The 15,711-nt window shown below is 29.5% G+C and overlaps 1 protein-coding gene across 1 annotated transcript in view; it reads left to right on the top strand.

The window, feature by feature from the left end:
• The window catches only part of LOC113387028 (anaphase-promoting complex subunit 10), a 23,628-nt gene extending 11,946 nt beyond the window's left edge, over positions 1 to 11,682 (top strand). Inside the window, exons 5-6 of the mRNA XM_026624785.1 lie at positions 11,162 to 11,274; positions 11,395 to 11,682. Of these exons, the coding sequence (XP_026480570.1) occupies positions 11,162 to 11,274; positions 11,395 to 11,490 (209 nt within the window). The 3' untranslated portion in view covers positions 11,491 to 11,682. The remainder of the gene's footprint in view (positions 1 to 11,161; positions 11,275 to 11,394) is intronic.
• The last annotated feature ends 4,029 nt before the right edge of the window (positions 11,683 to 15,711 follow it).

Genomic DNA, 15,711 nt, shown 5'->3' with positions numbered 1-15,711 from the left:
AACTTCGATTGTTTAGAACCTTTCTCATTTTGGCATGATTTTAATGCTCGAATTATTTTAGTTTTGTTAGCTTTTGCTTCACAACCTTTGCCGCATAATTGTTCAGGTCTCTCGTCTAGATCCAGCAAACCATCTTCCAAGCAGTGTATGGTGCACTCTTCCTCGCCTAATTTGCAATATTTAGGCGACCTTCTCTTTTTTACACATGCCAAGCAGTATCTGTAATTAAGTATTTTGGTGATAGTATGATTAAATTGCTTTGTATTGTATTGATTAAATTGAGCATCGATCACATATCAAAATTGCCCGCCCAAAGCATTTATTTTCGTATCTGTATTATGGTTCTTAAGCTACGGTTCTATACCTAATACCTTCTCAATATTTTATTTATAATTATACCTGCATAACAGTAAGAGGCAGCACAGAATGAGTAACAATAAGATGAAGAACAATAACCCGTAGAGGACATACATCCAGCAAAATTTGTATGAATTTGTATCAAAGTTGGCTTGAGACAAATAAAAATGGGATTCATTTAATTGAGGTTCGGTATTCATAGGTGGTGCTACTGTTGATGGTTTTGTTTCTTCAGTAGTTGTAGTTTTTGTTGTTGTTTTAGGTTTTCCGGTTGTAGAACGATCAGCTGGATCGATTCCTTCTGGCACTGTTATTACGGAATCTACTTCGCCGGGTTTGGGTGTCCCATAACCTTGTTGTCCAACCTATAGAATAATTTATCATTAAGAGGGTATTTTAGTCTAGAATTAAAAAACGTGTTTTTTATATTTTCCAAAATTTAATTTATTTTTGGCGTTAGGGCTCTTTCACCACACGATTTCTCTATTGGACCGATTTACTTGAAATTGGCAAGTCTCTTAAAAGTGAGACGATTCAAATTTTGAATATAATATTTTTTTATAATTTTTAATATATATAAATTAATTTCATGTCAATTTAACAAATTTATAAAATAAAAAAGTAAATTGTTTACCTGACTTGCTTTATTTTTGTTATATGCGTTGTCTTTTAATGGATCTGAACCACTCTTGGATTTGGGCATTATAGCGTATTCGCCTGTATTTCTATCTTCTGAAATTAATTACTTTTGGTTATTTACTTCAAATCTTCTGTCTAATTCATATTATGTTAATAATATGCTTATTAAACGTATGCCATGTAGAAGATGAAATTCTTCTTATAGCATAACAAATGTTCTTAATGTTTGTTATTTGAAATGCCTTTTACGAAAATTCAATAATCTAAGCTTTTGCAACATTGTACAATATATAAGACTTGAAACTTATACCCTGTATTGCTATAGTTCATTTATTCAAATATTTTCATACGCTTCTAATTGTAAGGCAAGTATGTCTTACCTTAATTATCTTTTAAAAATAGTGTGATTTGGCTTTAAGGCAATTTACATGTACTTCCCGACATATGTAATAATCAATAAGAAATTGATATATTTATTTGAGTGATTTTTAGTTATACTGAGTAAAACGAACTTCTCCTTCGGGAATTTAATAAAATTAGCCAAAATTAATTAAATAATATTAGGTGTTTTAATTAATTCGTAGCATCTTAGGGGCCGTTCAAGTATTACGTAAGGAATATAGGGGGGCGGGGGAGTTGTTGATCTGTTATTTTGGGTTGACATGGGGGCCAGGGGAGTCTGAATGATGATTACGTCATAGGTAGTGCTTTTATTTTTTTACATTAATTGCAAAATGTTTACGTAAGCATGGGGGTAGGGGGTAAGTGCTTTGCTTACTTTTGCTGACAAGGGGGATGGGGGGGGGGTAATTAAGTGTAATAAATCTGCTTACTTGAACGATCCCTTACACAATACAGCGTTAGCTAACTGTTCATAGTCACATATCCAAAAGTAAATATTTTTTTGGAAGCTAGTGATATAGTACATTTGTACCAATATATAGCATTTTGTTATTGAGTTTGTAGCAAATATTGTGTAGTATCAACATGTTGATGTTTGGCTTGATGGGCGTTATTTCACTATTTTAAGTATGAAGAAAAAGGGCTCTGAAAGATATTGTATTTTAGTGGAAGTATTCAGTGAACATTTTTTAACGCGTGGTTTACGCAGTTCGAAAATGGGAAACTTGACTTGGAAGATGAATGAATTTTTCTTGACGTTGCTCGATTAAGACTTGTGCGAAGAGTTGTCCAAATCGATTGGAGTCGACTTTTAGACGGTCCGAAAAAAAGAATACAAAGATCGCCAATGTAATTTTGATTCATGGTAATGCAAGACCACCCTATGTTATAAAGTTACGCGAAAATTTATTTGGAAAAGCTGAAATGGGAAGTTTACCAGATATGGCTCTATCCGATTGTCATTTGTTTGTGCATGGCTTGTCACACAGTAGCACTTCGAGAACTTTGAGATGATCAAGAATTGCATCAATTCATTCATCGAATTTGGAAAGCTTTACCAGGAAGATGGCTAAGATATATAACGATGGACAATACTTTGATTAACGTTACTGTAATGATACTCTCATAATAAATCACGAAACTTTGGAAAAACAACGATGCGAAGTGATTCCAACACCTATATAAATTAATTCTACTTTCATAATTCTTACTGAGTCCAAGTCTACTGAGGGTTTCCATTATTCTAAGAACTCCTCCAAATCCTGGATACCAGTGGCCATCTTGTAACAATGGTATTACATCAGAAACTAACCAAGCATGAAATCTTCGGTGGTACAGGCGCACATCTGCTGCAGTTACTGTTGGCATAGCCTTCAAACAACTTACTGCAGCCGCATAGTACTTTACTAATACGTATGCTGATCCCTACAATTTCAATTATCATTCGAAAATATTTAATATAGAATACAAATAAAAAATAGTTATTGAATTTTCTTCTAATGTCAATAAAACCTAAAGTTTCTAGTTCAATATTACTATTATTAATATTGCATTTTATCACATAAGTAGCATATTTATTCTACGCAGTTTCCAAATGCGCCTAAAGTTAAATCAATAAGTGATAATATGCATTATAATAATAATTTTATAAAAATTAAAAATATTGGTTGAATTGATATTCAATTCGTTTTATTACTTCTTTATGAAGATTTCTAAGTCCCAATCTTTTGAAAGGCAAAGCTACAGAACAGGGTGCAATTTTAGAATCTAAATACGGAATTGGTATTATAGCATCTCCTGGATCTTTCAGCCTATTTTTTCCTCCAAATTCATTCTGGCCTAGAACGAATAAAATACATCAATGTTATATAGAATCATTTTTCATTTGTATCAATTTATCATATTAACTTGTTAAATATTTATCAGTACTTACTTCCGAAATTAGTTTCTTTGTGTACTGGTTTTGAGTAAAGAATTAGGCCCTTGCATGTCCGATTATTTCTAGATGCTTGTGATGACGGTAATGGTTTTGCCTAGAAAAATATATTATTAACTTCCCGAAGGAGAAGTTTATATTTTCATCAAAAATCCGATTCGCTATCACCAATTAGAAATCGCATTGTTAACTTCCCGTAGTTATAGTAATGGACCGAAAAACAGAAATGAATTTTTTACATATCTTTACGTTTCAGAGATTTCTGAACATTTTGGCATACCTAAGATTAAATGAATGTGCGTGTGTGTGTGTTTTGTCCGCATTTTAACGATCAACAGATTTAAATGGTTCAAAAACATTCAATTCCTATTGATAAGGAGTGCAGAAAATAGATATCGAGTTTATGAGAGAACGGAGTATCCGATTTAAATGATTCAAAAAACGTTCTATTCATAATGATGGGAAGAATGGTTGATTTGTTTTTGGCTAATGTGGGTTGAACCATTTCGAAGATACAGGGCTAAATGTACAAAAAATGGTAATTTTTGAGAGAACTAAGCATCCGATTAAAATTAACTGCTTGTGTTGCCAAACAATTGCTTTCGGATTTTTTTTTATTTCAAAATTATTTTTTTTCGAAAAAGTTTTTTTTTTGTATATCGAAAATAATTCAGATTTGTACAATATAATAAGTTAATTAAATAATAATAAATTTGTAAATATGTACAATAGAATCCGATTAGTATGGCGCCGGATATATTGACAACCGCTTATAATGACGTAATCGCACTAAGAAGTTTGGTTTCCATATAAAATTCCTTAAAAAAACAGCTGCCTAGTCGGATATATTGACATCGCTTACATTGACATGTCGCTTATAATGACCCATTTTTGCAAAAAATTATGTCCAATTATAATTTTACATGATGTGGCCAAGTCTACGAAAGCAATTGCTATGTCTTTTATGCACAATAGCACTAGGGACTGTTTTTACAATAAAATTATGTAAAGAAATAGATCAAAAATTACTGATTACTTACATTAGAAAATCACATTTGTATGTTTATGGGTAGAGTAGACCAATTATTAATGGTCCACCACGGATATCTCGTAAACAAATAAAATTAGACTTTTTTTAACAAAAATATTTGATAGTAGAGGGCAAAAAATGTATAAATTCATAACCAGCCATCACCTTTATTCTTATGACTCTGCTATCAGAAGATAAGCACCATATGAGTGGGATAAAAAGGACCAGCAGAACCTTTACTTTGGCAAAGGTGTAAGCGATAAAATAGTAAAGTTTTTTAAAAAAGCAATTTTACAAGAGATTAATTAAATAAATTGTTATTCCGGCTCGTCTGATGAATATTTCTGACCAATAGCATATCAATGCAATATACTGTGTTATCTTTGTAACAAATGTACCCACAGAATTAATATTTTGCATTGGTTCAATAATGTAGCGTAAAATCCCTTTACTTAAAATTTAATAGAAGAAATTGCATCTGCTTGCCCCCTGGTTGTCCCAATTTAGCCCGTATGTGAGGTAAAATGGATCAGATACCAAATTTAAAAAAAAAATAGTAAAAAAAATAATATTTATATAAATAAGAATTATGTGAATTTTTTTCTGTACATAGTTCGATAGATGCTTGTTTGATGTGTGTTATGTGTTGCAAGGTTGTTCATTGGGTTTAGACAGTATAATTACTGAAAGTCAAATTGGACCTTTGTGCCCCACCTTACCCTATGCCAATTTTATTTTATATTAAACTTTAATATGTCATTTTTATTTTTAATTAAAATGTATGTATAGGCTTTTTTTTAAATTACTGAAACATGTAACAAATTTACATATTAAAAAGTTTTTCTTCATTATGTTTTGTATGACGACCGGTTAGTATGACGAGATTTCGACGTCCCTTCGATGTCATACTAAGCGGATTCTACTGTACATATTTTTGACTTCATTTATAATAATCTATATGAAAACATTTAACATTGCTCGAACATTTCGTTACGGTACGGGAAATTCCAGCAATTTGCCTTAAGGCACCTTGCTATACACCACTAATTTAATTTTTAGTGGAACAGTTAAACATTTTTACCATAGCTGTATCTCATTTCTTATTAAGTTGATTAAAGGTAATGCTACTTAAAACTAGTTATAGGAATATTTACAATAAGTGGAATGTTAGTAAAATCCGTCTCCTGCCTCATCCATCCTTTTCCGTTCGTCCTGAGAAATGTCTTGAGCTCGTCTAAAAGATCGAAGAGCTTTCTCACGCCCGCGTAGCTCACAGTACCAGAATAGAACGCACGCTTTGTTAGCGGTATAACAAACGAATGGAGATAACCTGATAAAAATAATGTCACAAATACTTATATATAGTGCAGTAAACGGAGCGTTTTAGGTCTGAATTTTTTTACTCTGCTCCAACTTGAATGAAATTTTGGAATTAGGTTCATCTTACCCTCAAGTTCGGAAGTGAAAACAATTTGGGTTGCGCCATCACCCCCCGGGGGGATGACACCCCTTCCAAATTGTGTAATTGCATTTTATTTTTCAAAATAACGTCGGAAATCGATAGAAGAACTTTAATTTAATTCAAAATTTACTAGTCGTTTTGCCATATTTAAAAGCGCTCGGTCGTTTTAAATATTAAAAAAAGACCATATAGCAAAGAATAAGGCTAGAAATACTACTAAAATAATTTAAAATTATTTTCAAAATACAATACTGTTTATCACTGCTATATGTAATTTATTCAACTTTTCGATGCAAACTGAGTCATTGTTTATAAAATAGCCTGTGCCTCAGACAGTATGTTTGTCCACTGAGGTGGACAGCCGTCCCCAAAGTGTTAAACGATTCATGAAAGTTTCATTTATTATTATCAATATTGGAATTTTTTTCTGAAATGGATATGTCTAGTGTTGAAATTGATATTGTTTAACTTGTATATTTTACCAGCTACAATATCGGATGCTGTCATTAGCATGAGATGTTTGGGTCTTCCCGACGCTATTCTTTGAATAATTCCAAACACTTCATGAAAATACTCCAGGAGCATTTGCACGTAGGTTTCATCTTGAACTGAAAAAATCATAGCGTCCGGTAATAGATCCTGAAAGTTTGTAATTATCATAAGTTCGAATAATATCAATAAAATATGAAATCTAACTTAACTCAAATATGTTTATAATTCACATATTAAAATTTTTATTTTGTAAAGAAAGGAATATGTTTGAACCACATAACTGAGGTAAAACTCTAAAAGTTATATCTTTTTAAATAAATTTTATACTAACTTTTTGAAGGAATAATTTACGTTAGCGCCAGAAAATCCTACTTTTTTAATGTTTCAGGACATTGTAACGAAAATTGGAAAAACTCTGTGTATATGAGTTAGATATTGAGTTTTTGTAGGCGTTTTACCAAAAACAGTTGCTCCATTCCATATAACTCAATAACGTGTGAATCCTGAACCAATTCAATTTTTGTGTATAACTTTTTTCGTTTTTAAACGTTAAAATACCAATATCAAACTATATGACAATTATTAGAACATACTAATAATATTTTCTTCACTCTTTGATTTTAATTATTTTTTCAATTTTTGGAAAAAAATCGTTATGAGGCCTAACTACTGCAACCGGTCAATTTGGAAAATAATCTTATTTGGGAAATGTAGATGCAGATTTATACAAAATATACCAAATGGATCAGTCAAATTTAGAATGAAGTTCTGGGCGCAGTGTGAAGTCAATAGTAAATATATAATAAGTGGGTTTTCCTATTTGGGAAATGACAAGAGGAGAGATTGAACAATTGTTCAATCCTACAATTGGTTAATTCGTCGTTCTTGTATAAATCAAATTTCATTACTCTCACGGTGTTAAAAAGTAAACCGAAAAATGCTTGTCTCTAGTTTGAAACGTTATCCAATAGAAATGGGAAAAAGCAGCAATAGTGTACTGAAATCTATTAGAAGTTGTATTAGTACATTGTTTGGTGAAAACCTAGTTTCACCAGATTCCTAAGAAATGCAACATGAAGTCGAAAATTTGTAGTTGATCAATATGCTGTGGTTCAATATATTGATCGTAGTTGGATAAAAGCGTAAATTGTAAAGAGTAAAAGCATTTTTAGCCACGAATACTTGTTTTGGTTATTATATATACATTTTTAACTTGACGATGCATATTTTAAATCTCAACAAATTCAAGTTTTTACAAAACTCCATAAGGGGGCGCTCATTAAGGGGTTACACCATTGTAGATTTTTCGAAAAACCAAAAAGATTTTTTTAGGCTTAAAATATACTTTGAACCTTTTAGAATATGAGGAAAAATATTCCATACCTAAAACTTTATTTTTTATTTGTAATTATGAGCTTTTTTCCATGCGCGTCGGGCTGCTCCGAACCGACACCGCTCAAATTCATTAACAAAAAAAATTATAAAGAAAAATGACAGCGTGTATCTTCTGAAATATACTAATATATGTTATTTTTAAACATTTATATTGCATAAATTAACTGTAAAAGCATTTTTAACCTATAGATGATCAGTGCAGAGTCAACACATATAAGGGTTGACTATATTGCGGCTGATATTGCTGGGGATAATTTCGACGATGGCCTAAGCAATATTTTATAAATGAAAATAGTTTTGGAGATTAATATTGGCATCTAAACATGTAATTTTTGTCTTAAAGTCGATTATAAATGTCTTGCCGAACGGTTTTTGACGGATGTGCCAAAAGTAGGACGCTCTAATATAAAATCATCAAAGGAAGAAAATAAGAAAAAAATTATAAAAATAAAAAGGCATCTGTATGTTACTGGGATATCAGATTAATAGTAAAAAATAATAAACTGATATTTTTTTTTAATTTTTTCTTATCTATAATTTATTTCAAAACTTTAAACGCGTTTTTCTTCAAACACGATTTTACAACGCGGCACGCAAAATAACTACAACAATTTGAATTATTTTCATTTGATTTTTTTACAGTATATTTAAAATCACATTTTTAAGTGCCCATCGTAGGACATCTTATATATATATATTAATTTGTTCATCAATTATTAACAATTTACTATCCACTTTTTTCGTTGAAATTCAACGATTTTGAATAAAGTGCTCGCCAAAAGAACAAAAATCGATATTTTTCAAATCCGCTACGATGGGCACTTAAAAATGTTATTTTAAATATACTGTAAAAAAATCAAATGAAAAAAATTAAAATTGCTGTAGTTATTTTGCGTGCTGTGGAGCGCCTCCAATTTGACGCGGCTCGACGAAATGGCTGTGGATCCGTCGTTTTTATTTTTTTTTTACAATTATATTTTATTCTGTTACTTTAAAGTACAACAAATAACTATCTTTAATATCATTATTTTATTAAATTTTCTTCCGCCCGAAAAAAATGCTAAAAACATACGTTTTTTTAGGCTTCTACATTGGTGTAACCCCATAATCACGTTATCGATTTTTAAGGATAATAATTTATGTAATTAGTCGTAAATCGAACATCGCGAATGAAATTCACCTGTAAAACCATTCTCGCTTCTAATAGTGCAATATCCTCCCTGGACCAGCACAATCGCGATAAATCCAATTCGCTGAAAAGTACAGTTCCTACTGTCCTGTTATAATTGAACTCCAAAGAGCTGACAGCAGGTAAAAATAAAATGGATGAGATGTAAATCCAAGAACAAGAAATAATCAGGATCGACATTTTTGAAAATGTCTTTCAACTTGATACAAAAAATTGAATTGCCATTTGATTTATTCAAAAGTTTATTTTAAAAAATGATTATTAAAAATATAAAAATGTACTAAATAAATAAATGAATATACATGTACAAATGATACGTCATTCTAATTATTTTGCTCAATGAATTAAAAAAATATTTATTTATTTAATATTTAATTAATTATTATAATTATTATTATTTTAGTCATTCGTATTATACAATTAATAACCATATATAATTAATATAATTAATATAATAATTAATAATCATATATATTAAGTTCCTGAATGACAAGATAGTGTTTTTGCCAGGGAATCCGATTTGCTAATTGTGTTTTCGCGTAGTTTCAAGTCATTCTTAATCGTTTGAGACCAAATTTGGAGAACGTATGTGTATGTATCTATAATTACATTTTCATTCTTTCACTGTCAAAATATATCACTACAAAATGTATGTAACAGTTAAAAACTCTTAGTAATCTATGTCTACAATGGAAATCTAGAAATAAAGATGGGAACATTCGTTTTATGATCAAAGCTAAATTTTATGTGTGTATTAGCTAGTTTGTTTGAAATATCAAAATATAGGGCATCATTTCTTTAAATTTTGTTTTTGATTAGTGTTTATATATAATTGATAACGTAAATTTATTCAACGTGAATAAATAACAGTATCATTTTTTACAAAATCTTCAAATTATAAAAAAATATGTAGTTCGAAAATGGCAAAAGATACAAATAAATATTGAAATTAATTAATTTTTTTATAATTTATTGGAAATGTTTGATATCAAATATATTATTATTAAATTCCCTAAGGAGATGCTTATGTTTTTATCAAAAAATCCGATTCGCTAATTTTGTTTTCTCGACGTTTCAAAAGACATTCTGAATCGAATGAGACCAAATTTGCTGTAAATCGACGTTTTCCCAAAAACGGCTGGATCGATTTCAAAAATTTAAAAGCCATTCGACGTATTGCGATGAGGACCAGCGTTCAATTTTCCGCGACGATCAGCCAAGCCGTTTCTTCGTAAATAGCACAAAAGGGAAAAAAAATTCGTCCACGTTTTAGCCCACAGTTTTGAATCGATTTTGAAATTCAAAAACCGTTCGAATAATATTTGTTGGGAATCGTGCTGATGAGTTTTTGGTACAGATCGGCCGGGCCGTTTTCTTGTAATAAAGCGTTGAAAATTTTTTTTCGACGATTTTTATGATTTTTTTTTTGACGGTGGATACCATAGTCTAATAGATCACACTAAAATATTACGGCCCTATGACAAGTCCTTTAGTTTTAAAAATTCTTTAAAGTTTGCAAACATTAGTATCGTTGTTTTGGCATTTGTCAAAATTAGACCTTTCATCGACGTTTTCTCAAAAACGCCTGCACCGATTTCAGAAATTTAAAAGCCATTTGATGTATCACGATGAGGAGTATCGTTTGTGCGACGATCTGCCAAGCCGTTTCTTTGTAATTTGGAAATGGAAAAAAGTGTTAAATCTTTGAATCAAATCAAAAACTGTACGAAAGATATTAGTTCAGAATCATACTGATTAGTTTTAGGTGAAAATCTACCGAGCCGTTTTCTTGTAATTACCCGTTGAAAAAAAAAATGTAAGCCGATTTTCATGGAACATTTTTTGGCGATATATATCATGGTCTTATACAACTTACTGAAATATCAATGCCTTTCCACAAGTAGTTTAATTTTAAAAATTCATCAAAGTTTGTGAAAATGAGTAGTTCTTTTAAAGTTATTAAAATTAAAATTATACGATTTACTTGGTATAACGATAGAGTACTTGGTCTTAATGAATATACTAAACAATTAAAGTCCTACAAAAACTGGCTCAATTATAAATATTATTGATTTTTGAAAATTTGCTTTTAAAGAATACTTCAACCGCGTTGACGTGTTCAATTTTCAATAATGTGTAATAAATCCACTTCGAATATTTTTAACCACTCAAAAAATAATTTATTTTTTATTGATTGTTTTTTATTAGAATGAATGTTTTAATATTAGAAAATATCAGTAAAACATAAATACGTTTTAGGTTGGGTAGTAGTGCCGATCAAAGATGCCGAGGATCGTCCAATTAAAACTTTTATGCTTCAAATTGCTGTGGTCAGTAATCACCAAAACGGCAGGGATACTCATATGAGACAGGTATATTATTAATATATATATTAATATAACATATATATATATATTTATATATATATATATATATATTATATATATATATATATATATATATAATATAGTAGATAATTATTTTCAATACAGGTTCGAGTGCATGCTCCTTTAGATCCATATGGCAGTCTAAGCGGAACTGATAATCCTACATCAGAAGTTTTCAAACCATTTATGACAATAAGATAGCTAATTTGGTTTATATAGACTATAATTTCACAGTTTAATTTTATTTCGAATGCCATACAATATAATCTAATTCTTGCGAAAGCTTGGTTTAATAGATACTTATATAAACCACATAGATTTAAAAGTACAGCAAAAATATGTTTCAAACTTAAAGCTTACATTCTACATAAAATCGATGAAGTGTAATTCACATCTAGGAACTATTATATGAATAGGTATTGTTAGAATTAAATAATAGATATTTATTAAATAATAAATAATAATATATTGAAGAATTGCATAAAAAGTAATTATCTCTATTTTGTGCAGAATATTTATATTTTTATGCAGAATTTTATATTTTTGAAATTAGAAATTTGTTATGATGTATTTTTTGTATAATATCGTTTTTAGTAAACGCATTATGAGGTTAAATTTACATTAACGTTTTATAGGAAATTATATTTCTATACGTTAATATTATTAATATTATGATATATTTATGAAATATAACATCACTTACAAAACGATTTTGTTCTTTTATATTACATAATATAAAAATATATAACATAAATAACACAATACTGTAATTTCATAACTGTAACTTATTTAAAATAAGAAATTGAATAAAATACCCTACATTCGACTCTTACTTATCGCACAGCATCCTACGCTCAGGAGAGCAGAAAAATCGTTTTTTTTTTTTTTTAACATTTTTTATATGGCAGTTTTTTTTTTTTAAGATTTTGTGCTGAACCCAATAGCATCACGATAACGGTCATTTTTATATAAATGTCAATGGTGACGTGGTATATGAAATAATTCGATATAAGTAGTACAAATAGAAAAGATGAACCTGATGATTAATTTGAATAAATGAAATGAGGACAAAATATACGCGTACAAAATATATTTTCATCAAAATTACAAACATGTTTTTAAAAATATATAAAATACAGAAAAATTAAGCGTGCAACGTGGGCACGTTCTTGCGTGTCAGGACTATGACTATAATTAGAGAGACTATCCGTGATATGCTGAAAACACTAAAAGATAGCAAAAAATTTGTTCAAAGTTTGCATATTGCATATGGCGATAGATAACGCCTTGGCGACTTGACTGTTCTGGTCATCTTTCGCACGCTATTGCGAGCTCGACTACGAAACATAGAACCAACAGCCGTCGAGTTGCACAAATAAACCACTGAATGGATATTTTAAATTAATTATTTAAAATTCATTAAATTCGAAATTAATTAATATTAATATTAAAAAATAATTGTTATGCACAGCTTGCCATTTTTGCGTAATTATAAAGAATTAAACTATTAACCACTTCACACCAAAATTTTTTTTCGCAAAATTTTTTTTCCCAATTTTTTTTTGATCAAAATTTTTTTTTCCAAAACTTTTTCCCCAAAATTTTTTTGGCCAAAATTTTTTTGACCCAAATTTTTTTGACCAAAATTTTTTTAATCAATTTTTTGACCAAAATTTTTTGGAGAAAAATTTTTTTCCCAAATTTTTTTTCTCTAAATTTTTTTGACAAAATTTTTTTGCCAAATTTTTTTGACCACAATTTTTTTGACCAAAATTTTTTGGGCCAAAATTTTTTTGACCAAAATTTTTTTTACCAAAAATTTTTTGGACCAAAATTATTTTCCCAAAATATTTTTGACCAAAATTTTTTTGACCAAAATTTTTTGGACCAAAATTTTTTTTACCAAAATTTTTTTGACCAAAAATTTTTTCCCAAAATTTTTTTGCCCAAAATTTTTTTGACCTAAAATTTTTTTCTGAAAATTTTTTTGACTAAGATTTTTTTTGACCAAACATTTTTTGGACCAAAGTTTTTTTGACCAAAATTTTTTTTTCGAAATTTTTTTTGACCAAAATTTTTTTGACCAAAAATTTTTTGACCAAAATTTTTTTGACCAAAATTTTTTTGACCAAAAATTTTTTTCCCAAAATTTTTTGGGCCAAATTTGTTTGACCTAAAATTTTTTTCTGAAAATTTTTCTGACTCAAATTTTTTTGACCAAAATTTTTTGGGCCAAAATTTTTATGACCAAAATTTTTTTGACCAGAAATTTTTTGGACCAAAATTTTTTTGACCAAAATTTTTTTGACCAAAAATTTTTTTGATCAAAATTTTTTTCCGAAAATTTTTTTGACCAAAATTTTTTCCCCAAAATTTTTTGGGCCAAATTTGTTTGACCTAAAATTTTTTTCTGAAAATTTTTCTGACTAAAATTTTTTTGACCAAAATTTTTTTGACCAAAATTTTTTGGACCAAAATTTTTTTGACCAAAATTTTTTGGACCAAAATTTTTTTGCCCAAAATTTTTTTGACCAAAAATTTTTTCCCAAAATTTTTTGGGCCAAATTTTTTTTGACCTAAAATTTTTTTCTGAAAATTTTTTTGACTAAGATTTTTTTGATCAAACATTTTTTGGACCAAAGTTTTTTTGACCAAAATTTTTTTTTCGAATTTTTTTTGACCAAAATTTTTTTGACCAAAAATTTTTTGACCAAAATTTTTTTGACCAAATTTTTTTTGACCAAAATTTTTTTGACCAAAATTTTTTTGACCAAAAATTTTTTGGACCAAAATTTTTTTGACCAAAAATTTTTTTCCCAAAATTTTTTGGGCCAAATTTGTTGGACCTAAAATTTTTTTCTGAAAATTTTTCTGACTAAAATTTTTTTGACCAAAAATTTTTTTGACCATAATTTTTTTGACCAAAATTTTTGGGCCAAAATTTTTATGACCAAAATTTTTTTGACCAGAAATTTTTTGAACCAAAATTTTTTTGACCAAAATTTTTTTGACCAAAAATTTTTTTGATCAACATTTTTTTCCGAAAATTTTTTTGATCAAAATTTTTTCGACCAAAAATTTTTTTGACCAAAATTTTTTTGACCAAAATTTTTTTCCCCAAAATTTTTTGGGCCAAATTTGTTTGACCTAAAATTTTTTTCTGAAAATTTTTCTGACTAAAATTTTTTTGACCAAAAATTTTTTTGACCAAAATTTTTATGACCAAAATTTTTTTGACCAGAAATTTTTTGGACCAAAATTTTTTTGACCAAAATTTTTTTGACCAAAAATATTTTTGATCAAAATTTTTTTTCCGAAAATTTTTTTGACCAAAATTTTTTTGACCAAAAATTTTTTTGACCAAAATTTTTTTGACCAAACTTTTTTAACCAAAATTTTTTTGACCAAAAATTTTTTGAACCAAAATTTTTTTGACGAAAATTTTTTTGACCAAAAATTTTCTTGACCAAAATTTTTTTGACCAAAAACTTTTTTGACCAAAATTTTTTTGACCAACATTTTTTTCCCAAAATTTTTTTGACCAAAATTTTTTTGCGAAAATTTTTTTGACTAAAATATTCTTGACCAAAATTCTTTTGACCAAAATTTTTTTGATTAGCAATATTTTTTGGATAGTAAAAAATGTGTTCAAAGTTTGCATATGCATATGGCGATAGATGGCGCCTGGCGACTTGACTTTTCTGGTCATGTTTCGCACGCTTCGAAATATTGCGAGCTCGACTACGAAACATCGACCCAACAGCCGATTCGACGCATTTTAGTTGCAAAACTCGGGTGTCTAAGAGTCCCAGTGACCAGTTTAATGTCAAGTGAGTATCAATCACTTCTGTCAGGCCTCTCGTTAGCACCGTGCCTCGAGGTCCGCTAGAGCAGAACCGATCGTCTCATCTTGATTTTTGTGATCGCAGACTCGGGAGATAACGGTATGGTGCCTCTATCTTCTCCCGTTGCCTGCGGCTATTGGGGCGTACTGACAGATTGGGGCTGTCAGCTTTGTGTGTGTTGCATGTTGCATGCGCATGGTGTGTTTGAGTGCGTGTGAGCGAGTGAGAAGCGTTTGCGTTCGTCGACTTTGGAAGACCGGGTCCAGAGTCAGTCGACTAGCGATCGCAGCGTGAATTCGGCGATCGTGCCATATGTCGGACTTTGGAAAACCGGATTTCAAAGTCTTTGTCGATCTCAGAGCGAATCCTCCCCCTCGTGGCTGACACCTTATCGCGGTGAGGGGGTCCAGTTGGGCGATAACCGTCCAATTGCCAAGAGCAGCCACTTTTCACCACTTATAAAAGGTAATCCATATTGTTGAACATGGAAATACATGTTTTTAAATTTAATTGAATTAATAATATGTTGTATAGATTTATTATATATATATAGAATATATAGACTTGTTTAAACTGC

This window comes from Ctenocephalides felis, unplaced genomic scaffold, assembly GCF_003426905.1.
Source record: "Ctenocephalides felis isolate EL2017-DRISC unplaced genomic scaffold, ASM342690v1 CF-g0.4_SCAFFOLD_03571, whole genome shotgun sequence".
Classification (NCBI taxonomy): domain Eukaryota; kingdom Metazoa; phylum Arthropoda; class Insecta; order Siphonaptera; family Pulicidae; genus Ctenocephalides; species Ctenocephalides felis.
This window is presented reverse-complemented; position numbering and strand designations above follow the sequence as displayed.